The following is a 20,917-nucleotide window of genomic DNA, read 5'->3' on the forward strand; positions in this document are numbered from 1 at the left end:
ACCAGCAAAATGCATATCTCCCATAAATTCAATAAATATTTATTGAGTCCCAGCTATGAGCCGTGCTTGGCGCACATCAATGCACAAAACAGACAAATGTCCTTGCCCTCCTGAAACTTGCCTTGTGGCACAAATTGATGAATAACCCCAAACTTAGTGCTTGGCACGCCCTCGTTCAGAGATATCCTGGGCTGCCATCCACCACTCTTTAATAGGCAAGGCAAGAGCTGAAATGCATTACTGAATTGGAAGCATGCTGTTTCCAATCATATTGTGTGTCTAATTTATTATGCAAAAGGGAAGTAAATTTTTATAGTGTCTTGTGTGCTCAGAAACTTTGCTGTCACGGTAGAGAACATTGCAGCACTAAGGATTAGGTGGTGAAAACTTTGTAAAAGAACAAAGGTTACTTTCATGCATTCAAGCAAGCATATATAAGGGGGGAAATTGAGTGTCAAGTAAAGTGGACCCTTTTCGATGCAATACAGCCGCGTATACGCAAGTTAAAGCTTTATGCAACAAGCTTATTTTTGGAAGCCACGCTGTTTTCTACCGGAGCAGATCTAAAGGATATATTTCAGACTTAGCTGGTCTCAGTCCTCACTCCTAACTCTGTTGCCACCCTTGCCTTTTTCAGGGCTAACAGTATTTCTTCTTTTCGTAGTTAAGAATGCTTTTTCTTGGGGGGAGGGGGGAGTGGAGCTCAAAGTGATTTTATCAGTGCATTACCAAAAACTCATTTTTTTTTTTAAATGAAAACATTTGGAGCCCAGGTTTTTACCTTTAAAGCTATTTGCTGGCACTGTATGCTTTCTCTGAGACTTCCACTGTGGGCTCATGTTTAAATTAGGAAAGTAGAGAAGAAAAGGCTGACGACCTGGAGGTACCAAAATACTGGTCAGGTTTGAAAGATATCTTTTCGTCTACCTGCTCATCCTTATTTTCAAATGTGTGCCAAAATATCGCTGCTGAGTCCCCACAGGTGAAGGGAAGCCACTTTTTTCAGTGGGTTGTTTGTTTTATTGTTTATTGTTTGAACAGCATTCCAGCGTTCTCTCCTACATGAGAATATTCAAATAACTATACCCACAACCGATAATAATAGCCAAGGAATTGGACAATACTGCATCTCAGAGCATCTAAAATCCCACTGCCTGCCTCTCCCATCCCGGCCCACCTGGACCTCCTGCTAGTTTCCAAGCTGCTGATGTTTATGGGGCTCCAGGCAGCCCCTGGGCTCTTTAAAATCTGCTGGGTACAATGCAGCCTACCCCAGTTGAATCATTTCCTGCTCCAGCCCTGCTGATAATGAGAAGTTCAAGACAGGAAATAACAGTGTCAATATCAGTGGCTTTGCTTATAAAGTCCAAAAGCACCATAGCCCTTAAGACCATTGGCCAAAAACAGGTAGTAACGGAGTTAAATGCAGACTTGCACCTTGTAGGGCTCCTTGAAATAAAATTCTGGCGGAGACACGTGGGGTGCATATCATTTTGCTTTTCTCGAGATACCTAAGGGTGGCACGTGTGGATAGTCAGAGTCGAGGCACCTGGTGCTCATTTGCTCCTACTGTCCCCAATGCCCTTTCTCTCTTATTGTGAGTCTTATGCTTGTATCCTGTATTCCTCTCTTGTGTGGCATAGAAACACTGACAGTGGCAGACATTGCCATATTGCCAGTGAGAAAATCCAAGAAGGTGCTGGCGTCAGTCTTCAGGCAATGTTCGTTTTCGTGTTGAATTGTTCAAAAGAACAGAGCAGAGCTTTTTAACTAGGGAAGAAAAGGTTCACATAATATTCAACACTCTCAAATTCTGCCTTACTTTGGGGGCTTAATGACTAATCTACTGGCAGACTTTGAGGCCTAAGTAATATTCTCCGTTGCCAAATTAGCACCTCAGTGTGTTTACGTTACAGTTGTGAAATATGTGCAGTATATAATACAACAAATTACAGTGGCCTGAGCCCTGGAAAGAGCTCGAGAGATGTGGTGGCTGTGCGTGTGGCAAATCACAGTACAGTCTGCCTATTTTTCTACTCCTGGTTTCTAGGGTGAGCCAATGTAGCCGAGGGGTGAGTTTTGTCATGTGTGGCTTTTCTTTGTTACTCCTCAGACCCCTAGCTTATAAATGTGTGCTTGGAAATGAACTCAGGGAAGAGGAGAAGCAGAGTAAAGGGTTGGGGGTTGGGAATTGGTTTAGGGCATAGTTTTGTTGGATTTAAAAATATATATAAGGATATAGTGGTATACATGTTCGAACTGGAAAAATTACAACTGCAGGGCATTTGATTCCTCTGTTCGGATTCCAAGGGCAGAGTTTACTCCCACTCAGATCAGAGCTTTTAAGTATGGCCCCGGCCACATGATGATGCACCGAGAGGGGTTTGTATCTTTGGACTTTAGCCTATAGATTTATGCAGTGGAAGAGGCTGGAGGACCCTTCTGGCCAGTCTCGAGGGTAAATAAGAGAAGGAGTTCTACTTATAAACTGTTACAAATTGGTCCTCAGTAATGGCTGCCGTGTTGATCAGACGATATAAGGGGGCCCCCGGTGATTCCTGGGATAACAGCTGCATGTAAGTCAACCACTGAACATTTGCTTGTAGCTGCTCTAGATTTTTGTTTTTATTGAAGGAAAAGGAGTATAAACATGGGACACACAGTCTGGAGGCTGCTTAAAGGGTTTCTCTTGTTTAAAGCTTATATTGAAATGTCAGTGTCTAACAATTGCCATGTCGGAGCTTATAATTTGAGTTGTGCTTGAACATCCAAATGGTAGCTGTTATTTTTTTCTCTTACAACATGGACTGACGAATAGTTGTGTTGGTCCAGGTTTTATAAATTGGAGAGATAGAAATTATCATTCCCCTCTGAACTGGCCTCAGACAAACAGATTTTGTTCTTACAGCACAAAGTTTTGTAAATGATTATCACGTTCCCTACATTGAGGTGGTATTGCAATTATGTATTCAGACTCATTTCCTTTGAAACATTGAAGAGTGGAGTAAATATTTACATTAGCATCAGTGTCTTCTGTGTGGACTTGATTCCTGTTAACATTTATGTTCGCGCTTAAATGAAGATTAACAAATGGAAGTAATTATTTTAGCTGAAATTTATATACATGTGAAATCATTTCTCAATTATGCCCACACCATCATTGGTCATGCTTTAAAGCGGTTGACCAGGACAGGAAGTCGCTGGCCTCCAACATGTTCTCAGTGGTGAGAGCTTCACTCGTGCCTTTCCTGACCTTGGACCCACAGTGCTGGCCACACGCATGCTTCCCTCCACCAGTACATAACAAACAGGGGTTTTCTGGAAAGATGAGGGTTTATCCTGGAAGGTCCATGGTCTTCCCGTTCAATTGACTAATCGCGCTCTGATGTTTCTTTCTCCCTTTCCTTGTGCTAATTTCTGCTCTCCCATGTATTTGTTAGAATACTTTTCAGCCTAGTGTTTAGAACTGGAGTTTTTCTGTACTGCATAATATTGCTTATTTGCTATGTAACTTTTTGACAATCAGAATTGCAGTGTGGCCATCAATCTTTATTCGTAGGGTATGGAAAGGGTAGCAGTTTTAGTCTTTAACTTCCAAAGTCACCTACAAAGGCAAATTTTGCTCCCTGTGGAAAATCTAGAGACTATGGATAGGCAAAAAAGGGAAGAAAAATCTAGAAATTTCATCCGTAGATCTCATCCATAACTCAATAAAAAAAATAGGGCTGCACTAGCCTATTATATCCTTAATGGAATATTGTAATGGTTATTAAATCAATTGCCTCAGAATCTCTTTTTAATAAATGAGTCAGACTGTATTATCCAATTACTGTCAGCTGCTACCTTTCCGGAGAGCAGAAATGGTCACTTTGATTGAATTTTTAGGCTTTTGCCACCTTTACGAAGAAGGGAGATAAAAAGACAAGGTGCAAGTTGTGGCTTCCTCGGCAAAATCCTGAGTCTAAGGCTTAAGTCCACCTGCATTCAGAGGTGTTGATAGTGCCTCCCCATGAACATCAACTTGAAATTAAAACCACAGTGTCACTTTACAGCTCCTTACTACCTCATACCAGATAGCAAGAAGAAAGGAGAGAAACTCACTTTTGGAAGGAGACAGGGCTTACCTAAGGTAGATCCCCCAGTACTAAGGATTTTTTAGAAAATTGTTTGAAAACTAACACACTGCTCTTAGCCACACAATGCAAATAGAGAATAATGGGAGCTGAGTTAAACAGAGACTCTGAATAAGGATAAACTTGTGAATTCATATTATAAATATGTTGTCTTAGTTTCCCAATACTATCTCTACCCTGTTCTTCAGTTGAACAGTATAAAATGGGTTCTGTTAACCAGTGGTAAAAGCGTTCGGGGTCCCCCTATCACTCACTCATTATCCATTTGACCCTGTGGAAATAAGCAAGTAGGAGCAGGGAGAAAGTGAGTAGGGAAGTTAATAAAAGTGGGAGAAATGTCTAGATGTGTTCACTTGTAGCTCGGAGCACACTAGCTTTTGCTTATCTATCATTTGCTGTGTAATAATTCAAATATATTTTCTATCCTACTCAAATAGCTGGGAAAAGTCAGTAGTTGGAAAAAAAAAACTCAAATGTAACTTAGAAATGAAAGGCAGGTAGAACCCCCAGCATCTTTTTTTTTTCATATTAAAAAAATGTGCTTTAAACTGTAAACAGTTCTGAAAATGCCAGAAGCTATTGTTATGATCATTGGTATCCCTTAGTGCCTTCACCGGGTATGGGGTTCAGGGCAACTAAGTCTGCACTAATCATGCGTAAATGCTTTATCATTGTGTGCCACCGCCTTGTGAATTCACCTGGCTAAATTTGGATTATGTAATGTTTTGTGATGGAATGACTCTGTTCTTAGGATAGGAAATAAATAAAAATCGATGAAGATGTTTTCCTTGTATTCATACACATATATCTTTCTTCCTTTCTATTATTTTTTCAAACAAAATACTCATAGTCAAGAAAAAACATCACATTAAAGACCATTCTAACTTGCATAATTCACTTTGTGTTCATGCAACAGTCAGTCATTATCCCCAAGGAAGCCAGCCAGGCTTACATATATTACTTCACAAATATTGTGAGTTTAAGAATTCCGGAACAAATGTGTATACCTGCTCACACCCATAGGCTGCGTCTTGGTTCTTGTGCAAAACACGTAATTTAAAGATGAAATAAAGACTCCTGGTTACCTTCTTACCACCAAAGTAAGGTATGCGGCATCGAGGAAACATTTAAATTTGCCAAGTATTTCTGATGATCAACTTACTGCCCCAATTCCCTACAGTGGTGTTTCTTATATTTCTTAATATCTAAAATTCGGAAAATTTTTGGTGACTTTAGGATTAAAAAAAGAGAGAAAAGAACAGATGAAAACCCCTTGATCTTATATAATCCCTAAAGCTTTTTGTATAACCCCTTGTCATGTCAGTATGCACAATTAAACTCCTTCTTACATAATTATAATCAAGGAATTTACTGTGCCACCCAAATACAGAGTAGGTTTTTATCTCTTGTGAAATGTAGACAGTACTGGGTGGCTTAATTAGTGCTTTGCTTCTCTTTTTACAAATTCCAATCCTCTGCTTCTAAAGACTCATACTTATGTGAGAAGAAAGATTAGGAATACAAATAGAGTGATTTTTACTCCTAGTTAGCTAATAATAATTCACTCTGTAATGGAGCCTTTGTGTTGCCAGTAATATCAGCTGGAGAAGGACTTACACATGCATGTTGTGTTGCACGGAAGGAAATACCTTTGGAGTATAGACTTGTTGCCCACATGGTACGAATATGTCTTTCACATTCCCTAGATCATTCACTAATGATCCTTAGTAACATTTTTTATCACTGCAAATAGGAGAAGGTAAGAAGAGTATAAGTTGATAACAAGCCAGGTTAAATTGCAACCTCTCTGCCCTTTCTCTGTCTGATAAGTCATTTGGGAGTAGTTGGTGAATGTCATAGCCTATTTGCTAAGATCATGGACCTTGAGGCCCGGATGCCTGGAGTTAAGTTCTGGCTCCACCAAATATTGACCCTGTGACTCAGGGTACAAATCACTTACAGTCAGTGGGCCTCATTTTCCTCATCTGTAAAATGGGGCTAACAGTAGCTGTTAAATTAATGAATTTATATCTGGGCACTTAGAAGAGCAGTGTCCGAAATGCAGAAAACACTCCAGAAGTGTTGGGTTGTTCATTCCAGTGCTACTGGTTTTCGTTTCTTATAATTGCAAATTGAAATAAGTTGGACTAATCCTTAAATTTTAAGTTTCAGAAACATTTTAATGAGGAAATAGGCAACCTAAAAATAATGGCGTCTATCGACAACAGAAACTCTTCACATTATATAGCAATTATTATTACGTTGAAATATTTTCCTACCATCTTGTTCCTAAGATATCAAAGAAAAATCCAGGACTAGTCAAAACTGAGCATGGAGCTCGTAGAAATTCCTTCAGAGAAAGACAGAGTCTAGATCACTGGGTAAAATTGAAACTATCTTACAAAGTAGGAGGAGCAATGAACTGAGAAGACATGGAGAACCGGGAGTACCCTGCATAAAAATAGCACTTGTAGGATAAACTGTAAGCATTAATAATATTTCAAAATTGCCCAGAAATCTTGGGAATAGAAAAAGAAAGTTTGTGTCAATGGGAGTATCACTAAAAACCTTATAGTTAGAAATAGAAATTTGTAGGGGCGCCCAGGTGGCTCAGTTGTTTAAGCATTCGATTCTTGATTTCGGCTCAGGTCATGATCTCACAGTTCGTGCTGTGCTGACAGCATGGAACCTTCTTGGAATTCTCTCTCTCTCCCTCTCTTTCTCTGCCTCTCCGCCACTCATACTGGCTCTTGCTCTCTCTCTCTCTCCAAATTAATAATCTTAAAAAAAAAAAGAAATATAAATTTGTAGAACATTCTAGGAAAACCAGAGGAGAGGCTAAGGAAGAAGCTGTCCATTTTCCTTGGGTCCATTATTTTAGGACTTTGGAAATACACAGCCATAAAATCATGATAGTGAAAAAGAGATGCCTTATCAGTGACATCCTAATGATACCTTAAAAGCTTAACAAAATGCTTCACCCGGAAGATAAACACTGCCTTCTGATTCTCTTTGGAATTTAAATTCCAGAAATGTTTTACGTTGATACAAATTCGTAGGTAATGTGAAATAAGAACCCACAACCATATATGCTACTATATATTCATATTTGGTGATGGAAGTAGTTTAACAGATGCAATTACACTTGTCCGTTAAAGAGATGATGTGGGGGCACCTGGGTGGCTCAGTCGACTGAGCATCTGACTTCAGCTCAGGTCACGATCTCACCGTTCATGAGTCCAAGCCCCACATCAGGCTCTCTGGTGTCAGCGCAGAGCCCGCTTTGTATCCTCTGTCCTCCTCTCTCTCTGCTCCTCCCCTGCTTGTGCTCTCTCAAAAATAAATAAAACATGTAGAAAAAATTTTTAAAAAGATATGATGTGTTTGAACTTTTCTGTTCATGTATTCTTCACAGATGAAGGACTGAACCATGAATGTAAGCTCTGCAGCCAGACCTTCGACTCCCCTGCCAAACTCCAGTGCCATCTGATAGAGCACAGCTTCGAAGGGATGGGAGGTACCTTCAAGTGCCCCGTCTGCTTTACAGGTAGGAAACTCTAGAGAGCTTCACGGCCAGTTCATGTCTTTCCTACCAAAGCATATTCCCACCGCAATGGCCTTTTACAGATAGGACTTCTGTTCAATTTGGGGAGAAGATGTTTGATTTCTGCTTATTAGCATTATTGATTGCCGCCCACTTAAAGGCTCAAATGGGCAGGAAGGTTAACTGTCAGGATGAACAAATGGCATTTCAAGTTCTCTCAGAAGTTTGCACTTTTCCATTTGGAAAACGACATCCATGTTTTGTTCCCTTTTCTCCTCTCGGTGTGAAAAGGTTACCAAGGCAAGAGTGCCTGCACGAAGCTGCTTCTTAATCGCAAGACGTCTGACTACAAGTGCAGCCGTGTTGCCAGCCTATGTCTGTTACTTAAACTTGGAGAGTTTTCTAACATTTCCCATAAGAAATAAAAAGGTAGCCCTCCCAAATTCCTGGAGCTAGAAAACAGATTAGATGAACAGATTAGGTGAGGCGTTTATTTCCTAGGAAATTGGATGGATTTTTTAATATAAATTTACACTTTTTTTTTTTTAACGTTTATTTATTTTTTTGAGACAGAGAGAGACAGAGCATGAACGGGGGAGGGTCAGAGAGAGAGGGAGACACAGAATCTGAAACGGGCTCCAGGCTCTGAGCTGTCAGCACAGAGCCTGACGCGGGGCTCGAACTCACGGACTGCGAGATCGTGACCTGAGCCGAAGTCGGCCGCTTAACCGACTGAGCCACCCAGGCGCCCCTAAATTTACACTTTTAAGAAGAAACTTTCATTGGATGTTTTGGCTCTATAGTTTGCAGCAGCAACAAAAAAACAAAAATGTAAATCAGAATCTATAATTTGAAGCCCATGGGGTTGAGATATGATGACACGTATTTCTGGTACTCCCCTCAACAGTGACAAAGTTATTTTGGAAAGTCCTTTGTGATTGTTTTGCATATGTCTTGAACTCAGTGGTCAAGCCCCTCAAGGCTATGTTCCCTTCTTACTTGTCAAAAAAAAAAAAAAAAAGACCAAAACACAACAAAAATATATCCTTCTCTAAAAATTGACTTCTTCGTTTGCAGAGCAAGATCCCAGGCATTGATTATTAACCTTTACTACATTCAGCCTGTAGATTTCTGTCCTGTAACAAGAGAGGGGCCATGTTCATTATACAGTTACTGCAAGTAGTACTTGAATGTGTTAATGACATTTGCCTGTGAGCCTCCTTCTTTCAATAATTCCATCAGCCACTCCTTCTTTTGGAACTGTTTCGTTGTTGTTGTTCTTGTGCTTTCGATTTATATTTAAAAATATATATTGGGCTTGGGGGGTGCTTTTTAAATTTATCTTTTTAAGTTTTTATTTAAATTCCAGTTAACATACAGTGTAATATTAGTTTCAGGTGTACAATTTAGCGATTCAGCATTTACATACGTCACCCAGCGCTCATCACAACAAATGAACACCTTAATCCCCATCACCCATCTAGCCCATCCCCCGACCTGCTTCCCCTCTGGTAACCACCAATTTGTTCTCAGCAATTAAGATAAAATATATTGTTATATTTTTACCACAACATAGTATTTATCTTAAGATACAATGAGTCAGGAGTCGGGGTTCTTTATAAAAGGTCGTGGTAAGTCTTCATAAGGAAGACTGGGTCATAGATCTCATGACTGAGACCCCTAATAAAATAGTTATTTCATGTTGTAGCCAGAAGCCTCATAGACATGTGCTAAGTTATATGGAGATCAGTTGCAAATCTGTATAAAAACCCCATTTCTTTTTGTTGATGTAGGTAAGAGACAAAAATGCATTAATCATGAGTCGTCTGCATTTTCTGTGCTGACAGACCTGAATTGTTTCAGTGTATCTTGAAGTAATTTTAGAAATAACAATTAAAAAAAAAGAACTTCCAATATAAAGCATGTTAGGTGGGAGCGAAGAAATCTGAGTAGTTTTTTAAGGTAATGAGAAATGTGATTAAAATGTATGACTCACAAGAACAATATTCTAATATTTTAGGTTGGCTGGCAATTAGAATAATTTTAATGATTAGAGTGGAGTCAAAGTCAAATGCCAACATCTTTAATAAATCCTCTCCCTGCCTATACAGATTAATATTGTAGATGCAAACTTTTTTAGGTCACAGTGCACCAGGCATCCATCAGAAGTCAGTTCTGCCAACCCAAACACTGCCTCTGGCATATACAATTTAATTATTAATAGTATGTCTCCTAGGTAAACTGTTACACAGTCTTAGGGCCTTGTTTTGTAGTCATTAAAATTGAACATGTTTATATTATTGAAACCCTTGCATTCAGTGTGTAGGCTGAGTTGATCTTAAAGTATCCAAAGAGAATTTACCTGCCGTTCTGTTTCACATTTATAGACAGTGCCCCAGAGTAGCTGTGGGATATAATTTTTAGCATTAACACATTTAAATAGAGAACTGTTTGCCAGCTATAACTTTAGGCAAATACAATAAGCAGGGTTTTGGCATCTATGATTTCTTAACCTGTGGGTTGCTGAGAAATAAGAGTCATTTCTGTTCAGACAGGGCTGTGCATTTGACAATTTTCAGGTTTATTTTTAAAAGATTTATAGGGAGCAGGGCCTCGATAAACCTTTACTTTGGAGCTGTTTGGGCTGAATTGGGTGCTTGGTAGAGTGCATCTTAACAAAAGCCGGGGACCCAAGCATGAGCAGATGTGACTCAGCCCTCCCCGGGGGCCTGGCAGTGGTCACACCCAGAAGGTGCGGCATTCAGTCCACTCAGCCTGGGTCCGTTCACAGGGAGTCATTGACTGAGGGCATTTCGGAAAGAAAATAACCCAAGGTTCACCATCCTTTTATCATTTCAGTGTTTGTTCAAGCAAACAAGTTGCAGCAGCATATTTTCTCTGCCCATGGACAAGAAGACAAGATCTATGACTGCACACAATGTCCACAGAAGTTTTTCTTCCAAACAGAGCTGCAGGTAATGTCCCCACGAGGAGAACCGGGATTGAACTCAGTTGCTCTTCTTATAGGAAACAAGGGCATTTTAAATCTGGATTCACAGTATCACTCACCCTGGGCCACCATGATGCTCTGTGCGTATTGGGGCAAAGGGAGAATTAGAGGCTGGATTAACAGACACCAAAGTAATTTTGCCTCTGGCTGCTGTCAATCATAAAAAGAACTAGAGCAGACCTATAATTGGACCTTCTGACCCAGTGTGATAGGCTTAGAGGTCAGGTTTATTGGACTATGGGATCATTCACCTCGCTGTTATGGCCCATTCTCCCCAATCCTGTTTTATTCATGTTCTGTTCCCAATGGACTCCAAGCTGGATGGATGTCCAAGTCATTGTTATCCTGAGAGGCTTGAAATCGGAAGGGAGAGGGGAAGAGAAGAAAGAAGCTGTACTCTTGTCCAGTATGTTTCTTCCACATAATGGAAGAGAATAATTATTACTTAGGAACAGCCTCGTAGTTAAAATTTTGGCATCCAAAGACATCAGGTTTAGCCTTGAGTGTCCCACTTGCTAGGTATATGACTTTGCACTGGTCCATAATGTCTCTGAACCTTGGGTATGAAGAAATGATAGACGGGTGTAACACTTATGGGGTTGTTGTTAGGTAACATGAAGTAATAGGTCTGAATCTAAGGTACCAACTATAAAATATAATGCAAATGTTTGGTTGGTTTTATTACTCTTAGCAATAGACTAGTAGTTAAAATATGGGTAAGAGACCTGGATTCTATCCTAGAAATGTTACTTATTGTGAAAGGAAAAGAAGTCTTTTTTTTTCTGCTACTTCACCTGAAAAATGAGCATAATACTTACCCTTATTTTTCTGACAAAACGATAGGAGTGACGTGTTTTTGTTAAATTTTACTGGTGCCCTTGGAGGAAAATGAGTTCGAACTTAAAATTATTTTATTATTATGAGCATTATTATTAACAATGATTAACAATAAAGTTATTTAGCCTGAACTGGGGGGGGGGGGTAATTATTTTTTGCATTGAATCTCTTAAACTAGGTCTGGTTAAGCAGGAACCCCCCCTCCCCCCTGCCCCCCCTCCCCCCCCCCACACACTCCTTACTTAGTTTTTCATCGTACACTGTAGACCCTGAGACAGCTTTGTACCTCTTTGGGCTCTGGGGAAGCCAGATTACTGTGAACTATGTGTCAAAATAAGAAATTTACAGTTTATCATCTGTTGTTCTATAAGTAAACAAATGGCAAATTAAGGAGGTGAAATAAAAAAAATCTATGAAAGAATGGGTGAGCCCATTGTTATAGTGGTGTCAGTGGGTGGAAATTAAAGTTGCTATCTTACTTTCTATCGCTTCTCAATAGCTATCTACTCTGTCACATCTGTTTGGGATATCTACTCTGACACAGACTGTTGTCAGAAAGTGTATCTTCTTAATACAACCTAAATATCTATTTCAAAATATATTCTTATTGCCAGATGTTTCAAAAGATAAGTCCTTTGGGTTTTTAGAACTCTGTAAAGGATATGGCCAATATACCTAGTGATACTTAGCATGTAAACTGTGGAGCAGAATTAATAATAGCTTAAAATCAAAGTTGTAGAGATTCTATAGAGACTGACTTCTCTCTCATGTTCTTGAAAAAAGTTTGCAACAAATTTGCACTTTTGTACTGTTATTAGTAGATTTCTAATACAGCTAACCTGTTGGTAAGACTTTGGTGGGTGTCTTTCATTAAAAGAACCCGACACTATGGCCGTAGTAGCCTGTACCCCTCCATAGCACAGACAAAGCTGAGCAATTATCCACATCCTTCAGGACTCCAGGTTTCTTTTATAGTATACTTTAGGGTTTCGTGAAACATACGGTATTCATTCTGTTGTACAATTAGTCTAGACCTGTGGTTTTCAAACTCCTTGAGCTCAGGATGTCTTTACACTTAAAATGATCGATGACCACAAGGGCCTATGATTTGTGCAGCTTACTATCTATTGATATTTCCGTATTAGAAATCAAACTTGAGAGAAGTTTTAAACACAAGAATATACACACCTGCGATTCTACTAGCTGTCAGAGAGATGATGTCACCTCTTATCCCTTGTCAAGTCACCTGTAGGAAACTCTACTCTGCGCTCATGAGATGATGAGGGTGTAAAGGGCAAATGATGTCTTAATGCTACTGTGAAAATAGTCTTGACATAACAGACCCCAGGAGAGGATCCAGGAGACCCCAGAAGTCCCTGAGCCACACTTTGAGAACTGTTGGTATGAAAGATACAATACAAAACATACAACTCTTCCTGAGTCTTTAGGATCTTAGAAGGTCAAACATGTCTCAAAATATTCCTGACTCATTCATTCAGATTGTGATCTGGGTCACAAGAAGACTTATTCCACAATCCAAAGCTGTGAGCGCTCTTTTTCCAATCCCATTACCCAGAATCAAACATGGTCTTGATATGAATACCCAGGTTCAATATACGCATCATCCCTTAGATAAAAGTTTTTTTTATAGTTAGTATGTGATCATTTTTACAAAGCTAATATCAACCATCACTGAAATATCTATGTAAGTCTATTTTCTAAAGTCCTGAGTACTAACAGTGGCTTTTGGTTTCAATACATTAAGAAAAATGGATCAGAGTTAACTTTACTTTTTCTCGTGTTGAGAGTATTTGGATTTTTATGCTTTACCCTCAGGGGTTCACAGTCCTGTACATTTGCTTTCATTACCCAAATTAGCTTTACACCTGGGCTTAGAGGATGGAATTAATGTAATTTTTAAAGATTGATTTCTTTTATTTCCTGCATGAAAAGTGGGCATGGTAAGTGTACCAAAACCATAATAGTTTTGTTAATTTCTAGAAGGAAGGGGAAAATTGACTGAAATTAAGGTAACAATAGAAAATAAGATCGGTAACCAAAATAATAAGAATAGAAAAATGACAAATGAAGCCATTTTATCAGCTCACTGTAGTTCACACTGTGGTAAGTAAGATAAGTGCAAGTTTTAAAATTGACATATATCAAAAATACCACTTGAAGTCATCTGTTTGTTTATGCCGCTGAAGTTCAGAAAGGCAGACTTTTCGTAAGAGGTTATGAAACGAAACGCCCACAAACTGAAATCCAATTGAAGATTGAAAGCATATAGTTTATTTGATTCTTCTGTCAGAGTGAGAATACTAGGGCAAGTCAAGGGTGAGCATTTCAAAATTGCCTCATAATATAACGATGGTATGTCTTCCAGTGGTGTGGTGCATAAATGATTTCATGAGCATAAAATTAATTTACGTTTCTTTCACTACTTATGCCCAGTTAAAAATGTGAAACCATTTTTTTTGTGTGTGTAAATAGAAGTGCTTTGTTGGGTATAAAATTATATACCCAACACACACACACACACACACACACACACACACGCACACACACACACTCGGGAGTATGTTATTTTCATTGATATTTGCCTACAACGCCAGTCAGAACTCAGATAATTCCTTATTATGCACTGTCCATCTTCAGGACACCAATGATTCAGACATCATCTTTTGGACATCACAGACCACAATTCCTTTTAGAATTAAATGAGACAAAACCTCTACTTCTATGGAACAATCTAAGACACACCTTTTGCCAGTATGGAAGCTATACTCTTCACATGACCCCTAAACCTTTCTTACCGAAAGTATTCATTCCAGTTTAGAGATATATAATGTGCAATTATTGGCAAGGTAGTCTTTCTTCTTTGGTAGAGTTTTCCCTCACTTTTGCAAGCAATTCTAATCTATTCGTATCTTGCATGCCAGTAGGGAAGATGTGCTTTGGAATAAAAGTGTATTATTGGAACTAAATGAACATTTTGTTATTTTAAAAGCAAATGAATATATTGAATGTTTCACATGTTTTCCTAATAGACCTCACAACTTTTTCTGCAGCACTTAAGGAAGCTGCTTTGAGCGAGGGATGGTCTGGTCCAAGAATAATATCCTACAATGCATATTTGTATCCAAAGTGGTTTATACAGGTGTGAGCAAGTGGTGTGTTTGTAAAAATGCTGCTGAATAGGCCACTTTCTTTCAATATACTAATTACTGTTTAATTGGTGCCTCTAGACAAGCTACAATTCAATAGCAGTGATCAAATCATTCCCTTTCCAACGTGTCTCGTAGAAAGTTCCATCAGGCACCGTGTTACGAATGGAATGAATGTTGAGGGAATTTCAGCAGGAGGGAGAGACGGAATTGGCCTGGGTGAACTTCAGGCTCTGAGATTCTGGTATTTGAATTCCTTTTGAATCAAAAGTTATTTTGATACGCAGCCCTTCCCTCCTTAAGCTCACGAAGGCAGTGTTTTCCACATTCAAAATGCAGCTGACATTCTGAGGGATACACCATGATTTTCGGGTATCACTTCTTTTTCAGTATGTAATTGTCTCTTCAGCTGTTTTTCTCCTCTTTCCCACCAGATCACCTCATCTGGATGCCTTTTTTTCACACCGCAGCTTAACTGGTGCTCAAGTTTTACGGTCATATTTCTGAAAGAAAATGATGCAGCGCACATAGGATGGGCTGTAAAAGACAACAGTACAGCGTGGCCATGTGGCTGCTGAGCCAGTCACTGGGTCACTTGCTAACTTAGCTGTTTCCTTAAACTAGGCTTTTAATCAATTTAATACAAATCTGTGTCTCAAGTTATTAAATAATACGTGATGAGACATTTAGGAGTCATAGTCAAAATCACAAGCCCTATGCTATTTACTACTATTGTCCCAGTGCCATTGTTAATTAAGGAGCATATTTATTAATTCAAATATTTGTAAAATTACCACGTCATCATTTTAAATCGACCATGGTCCCAATCACTCTATGACATATAAAAAATAATTAGAAATATATCACATTTATAGTCTCCTAGAAAAGATAAGACAATGCAGATGATTAAACATTATATGAGCTAATATGTAGTCAATGGTTATAAGTATTCGAAAAGAAGATGCTTATTCTCCAGCTGGGAGACTCAAGAAAGACCTCATGTGGGAGGTGTTCAAGCTGGTTCTGAAGGATGGAAATGATTCTGATATCTATGATTATGGGAGACTTAGCCACCCATAAAGTCTCCAGCGGTTAGTAGTTTAAAAAATAGTTTTCATTAGTTTTTTTTTTTTTCATTTGTTTTAATTTGCTACCAATTCCCTATAGGCAGCTTAGTACAAGGGAAAAAACATGAGTTACGGAGAAAAATCACCAGAGTTTGATTGACAGGGTCACCGTCACTTACAAGCTATTATTGACTGTGTGCTTCAGTTTTATCATCTGTACAATGGGCCCATAGGCAACAACAAGGCCTCACACCTAACTCTCAGGATTGTGGTGAGAGTGCAGCTGAGTAGGCGACACAGAACACTCCGTGCAGGGTGTGGAGGAAGACAGGCACTGGGCAGACATTGGCCCCCTGACCCTCTCTCCCTGCTCGCTAGTGCTGACCTAAGTAAACCTAATCGGGAGTCATCATCACTCAGAAATAAAATGTCTACCTCAAACACATCAGAATTTTCCTTAGTTCTCTGCTCTAGTTCTACGAGAATAATTTCCCAGTTAATCATACCTTGACATAGTTTCATGTTAATTGGTTTCCAGGTAAAAATTCTCATTTTTAAACATTCATCTTTTTCACAGGATTAAAGAATCTTGGGCTTTTTTCTTTCCCTTTTTCCTTTTAGCATATAACCGTAAAACAAAACATTTACGTTTGCTTTCAGAAATGTGTTTCAAAACAACCTGACCCTTCTCTCCATATACCTCAAATGAAGGACATGTAGCAGAAACAAAAGTTTTATCTTGCTCCCTCCGTCAAAGACAAGGTGGGGTCTGGATGTGATGTGGGGGGGGGGGGGGGTGAGGGTTTGCTCTAGCTCGTTGTCATATTTTTCTCTGAGTAAGGCCGATCCTCTATTGCAAACAGGAAGAATGGAAAAGTGTGCGTTTAAAGCTGTAAGAAGTGCCCTAAAACTATTTTGCCCCGGATACTCCTCACAAACCGTTCTGTATTTTTCAGTTGTCCTGTTTTTATGTCTAATGGAGTTTGAGATTGCTTTCACTATCCCCACTCCAACTCTAAGACTCAACACCCTGTCCTGCCTTGCTTCTCATCGTACGGCCTTCCTTTAGGAACCCCAGACTGGAAGATTTGCCCGTTACCGTGTCTGGGTGGACTCCAGCGCTGGGCTCCAGAGTGGTCCTCTGGGAGGACAGCTGATGTGGGGGGCGTACTTCCTGCCTCTTCCTGGGTGGTTCATGCTTCCTGGTACCTAAGCTCTCCAGTTCCTCAGATCCTTTGGACCTCTGTGTGTCTCTTGTTCTTGGGGCTGAAATCACAGCCCCTAAACACACCACATAGCCTCAGGGATCTCAGGAGCATAAATTGTGTCAAGTGAGCATGTGGGTCTGGAACTGGTCTGTTTCTCCACCACCTCATTTCTCTGCTTTGTGGGCCTGCGGGGCTTTTGAAGTAAATTGGTGCTACACCAACTTCCACTTAATTTGCTCAGTGGTTAAATTGATCTATCTCTTTTATTTGATCGAATCTCCAGGAACTGAATCATTTGCATTGATTTATTGATTGGTGCTATGTTTTCACCATTACTTTTGATCACTTTCAGCTGTTAATATTGGATAATTCAATCAGGATTGATTGGCCTTACCATTGAAGGCAGAAAGTTAATCATATAGGACAAAGAAATAGGACACAGCTAACCTCAGTTTGACTGTTATTCATTCTCTCTCCCTCTCCCTCTCTCTCCCTCCTTCCCTCCCTCTGTCCCTCCCTTCCCCCTTCCCCACCCCCTCTCTCTTCCTATCATCTATGCAGTAGCACAAAGCTAAGGTTTTTCTTGAGCAAAGAAGGGAGTTTAAAATTTTATAGCATTCACAATGCATCTAAAGACGAGGTAGCTTTATTTTGCTCTTTTATAAAACTGCTTCTAGAAATTAAGCAAGCGTACGGAAAGATAGAGAAGCATGATTGTCACAATGAACTCATTTGGACTAAATGAGTAAATGCATTTTCAATTACCCGTTTTGTACCAATAAATGCCTAATCTGCGTGTGCATGCTTGGAGGCACAACGTGGGCTCACCTTTTTCTAAATTTGGCCCTCACTGCTTCACCATGTGTCCTGCTAGTCAAATGCTCAAGAATCAAGTGGTTAATATGACCGAAGTAGGGGCAGCAGAGGTGATAGCAATAAGCCAAAGCCACTTTATTTACATCCGAGTCGTCTCTGCAACACCCCAGCTCAGTTTTTAAAAATTCTCCATCCATTAATTTCTTGATGTTCATATCGATGGCTGGTTTTCGCTATTAAAAGATGGAGCACCACCTCCTCGTTCTAGGAGTCATTCCCTCCTCCAACAGCCCTGTTGTTAGCGATCTGCCATTACATTATTTTTTTGTCTGGCCCAGAGTTGACGACAGATGGCCATCTCCGAACTGCCATCAGTGCGACTTTATGGAGCATCCAGCTAGGGTGTACTGAAGAGCACTGTGGCCACTTCCACAGCCCCCTCCCTCCCCACCCCCTGGAAATGTTCATCACCTCTGCCACATTCTGCCTTGGCTGGGCTTTGCTGGCCCTGCCACCTTGTATGTCGCCAAGACAGCCTGCTGCCGCAGCGCCAGAAGATCTGCCTCCTTTAGGAACGAGAAACTGCGGGCATGATTGTCCCGTAAAGACAGAGCTCTGTCTCACCACGTTTGCAGTCAGATCCTTTGGAGAGACCTGGAAATCCAAATTTCTAGAACATTCCGCAATCCGGAGAGGCACGTTAAATTCCCACATATGTTCCTGTTTTAGATGTTTGCTCCACACACGGATCAGCTTCCTCACATTAGCGGAGACAAAATGCCAAGAATAGAGCCTTTGTGTTTACAAACTTTTACCCGACTATTGGAAAACACCACCCCCATATCCAACTGTTGTGACAATTAGAGAAAGAGAGATGGTAATCATGGACTTCAACTATAAATCCCCTGAAATGAGCAAAGAATTCATTCCCGCGCCTTCTGATCCATCGATGTGGCGATCCATCGGACAGCCGCGCGAAATGAGCTGTTGCTGTGCATTTGGAGAAAGATTGATAGGCTGCTCTTGATCGAGTTTGCTAAGGCAAGGCAGCTTCAGAGCCAAGCGTGTATTTTAAGAGGAATTCACATTTGTATCCTTTATTGTTATATTTGCAGCGAATCTACAGCTCGGAACAGGCTCTGCCCTGCAGCTATGAAAGAGTAAGTTCCCCTTATTGGAGAGAGAGAGCAGTGTTCTGTAAAAGCCTGAGATGTGGCGGGTGAGATGAATAGTGCTTAAAAGCAGTGCTCGCTCGCGGTGCTGTCATTTAGAACAGCAACTCCAAGGCTTTAAACGGGAGTGAAAGGCAGGGTAAACGAGTCCTTTAAAAGCGGTGAAATTTTAAACTGCCTAAAATAACAGACCTCCTTCATTGATAACTTCATCGAATGCGCGAGTGGGAGAACTAACCAACTGGGCAGGAACTGCCTTCCCGTAAGGGGAGGAGAAAGTGCGCGAAAGGGAGGCTCTTCCCGGGTACTCAGGGTGTCTGAGAGGTGGGCATCTTTCTTTCGCGCCTGCCCCCTCCTGCTTTGATTCCGTTCCCCGGCTGACAGAAGACCACCTCTCACTGGAAACTCGAATCACCCGTGAAAGGTTTCCTTTTCTGACATCGCCAAAACTTAATTTTGTAATTATCTGACTTACACCACTGGGCACATCTGCTAAGTTTGTGTGCCTTCTAGACACATAAAAGGCTACCGGGATACCATTAAATAGCAGCAGTGAGCTTTGCTGTGCTTTGAGTTTATAAGGGTGAAAGGTGATTGGGCAGGAAACTAGAACAGTCTATTTGCTGTGAGCCAGGCGCTAAGACCTCACTCCCATACTCAGTTATAATTCATGATGGTACTGGTGGGAAGCCCTCATCCCTCTGTGGAGTTAATGCATCTCCACTGAAGCCTGCTGAGAGCACCCTGCGTCTCCGCCCACCATCTGTGCCTTCGCTTGCAAGCTTTCCCTCTCTCTTTCTCACTTTTTCCTGAGATCTCGGAAACGTTGTCGGGCCACTACTGCTTTGTTAAAGGTGGCGCTCCAAAACGGGACTGTCCTGGAACTAGGAGAAGAGCTGGAAGGGACGCATTACGGTGTCGTTTAATGTCTCACGTAGAACACGGACAGGCGGCAATGGCCTTAAACCAATCGCTGACTCTGGGAGCCGGGGATGTGCTGCCAATCGCCGATTAGTAAGGGGCACCCATGGTCTGAGCGCAACAGGAGGCCGGGGACAGCAGACAAGGTGTGCGTGGCGATTGGAGTCACGTCCGTCCTGAACCTGAGTTCAGAGTCCAGAGTTGGATCTGAGAAATGTGCATGCCCTCTGTACCATGGCTCAGGTCAGCCGGTGGCGTGAGCGCCAACCCGGTCCCCCACATGCTGCCCCATCTGCAATGTGACGCCCCCCCCACTCTGAGGACCAGAGCTAATTGCCTCGGGGCTCCGCAAGCCTCTGCTCAAAATGCCCTAACCCCGGGCTTCGCAGAACCCCTCTTACACACTCTGGTGATCTGCGTGGCGCAAGCCACCTTCTGAAGTAGAATGAGCAGAGACGCCCAGCTCCAAAACTGGCTGCAGCCCAGAGCCCCAGAGCTGGCAGGGAGACTTGTTCCCTGCCTGTCCCATCCCCTCAGGGGGCCTCCCGCCCCACTCCCCACTCCCACACTCTGCGGGGAGCCCAGAGGGTGACCGGACAGGAGGACACAGCCTGTTAAAACGAAAGATGATACTGCCCCTCCCGGTTCACGGCGGACCCAGGATTAATTTGTAATGTTTCACAATCTGTGCTCTTAACATCGTCTGTTGTTCGTACTCCTTTTTAAAAGATAAATCAAATTCAGGCCTGAAATACCAGTGTATGAATTTAACAGATGTGATGCCATAGGGGACCTACTGTGTTATAAGCTGCAGAAATGGCCTTTTTATGCCTCAGACTTGGGCTTATTCCAAAGAGGCTTTAGAACTACAGCAGCGGGGTGAGAGGTCACACATTAAGACAGTAGCACCCACACGTAATTCGGCCTTGTGTGTAATTGGTTCAAAATCTCATCCCGATGTCTGGGTGGTATTACATCGTCTCGCTCACCCTCCGAAGGGAAAGTAAGGCAAGAGTGGCTGTACTCACTGTCCAGGTTTTCC

General features: G+C 41.1%; 1 protein-coding gene across 2 annotated transcripts in view; it reads left to right on the plus strand.

Annotated features, from left to right (window-relative positions):
- The window catches only part of ZNF521 (zinc finger protein 521), a 280,011-nt gene that overhangs the window by 243,141 nt on the left and 15,953 nt on the right, over positions 1–20,917 (plus strand). For both annotated transcript variants that reach the window (XM_030336929.2, XM_030336931.1), the window contains 2 exons: positions 7,549–7,680; positions 10,537–10,652. In XM_030336929.2, coding sequence (XP_030192789.1) covers positions 7,549–7,680; positions 10,537–10,652 — 248 coding nt within the window. The remainder of the gene's footprint in view (positions 1–7,548; positions 7,681–10,536; positions 10,653–20,917) is intronic.

The sequence above is a fragment of the Lynx canadensis genome, chromosome D3 (assembly GCF_007474595.2).
Source record: "Lynx canadensis isolate LIC74 chromosome D3, mLynCan4.pri.v2, whole genome shotgun sequence".
Classification (NCBI taxonomy): domain Eukaryota; kingdom Metazoa; phylum Chordata; class Mammalia; order Carnivora; family Felidae; genus Lynx; species Lynx canadensis.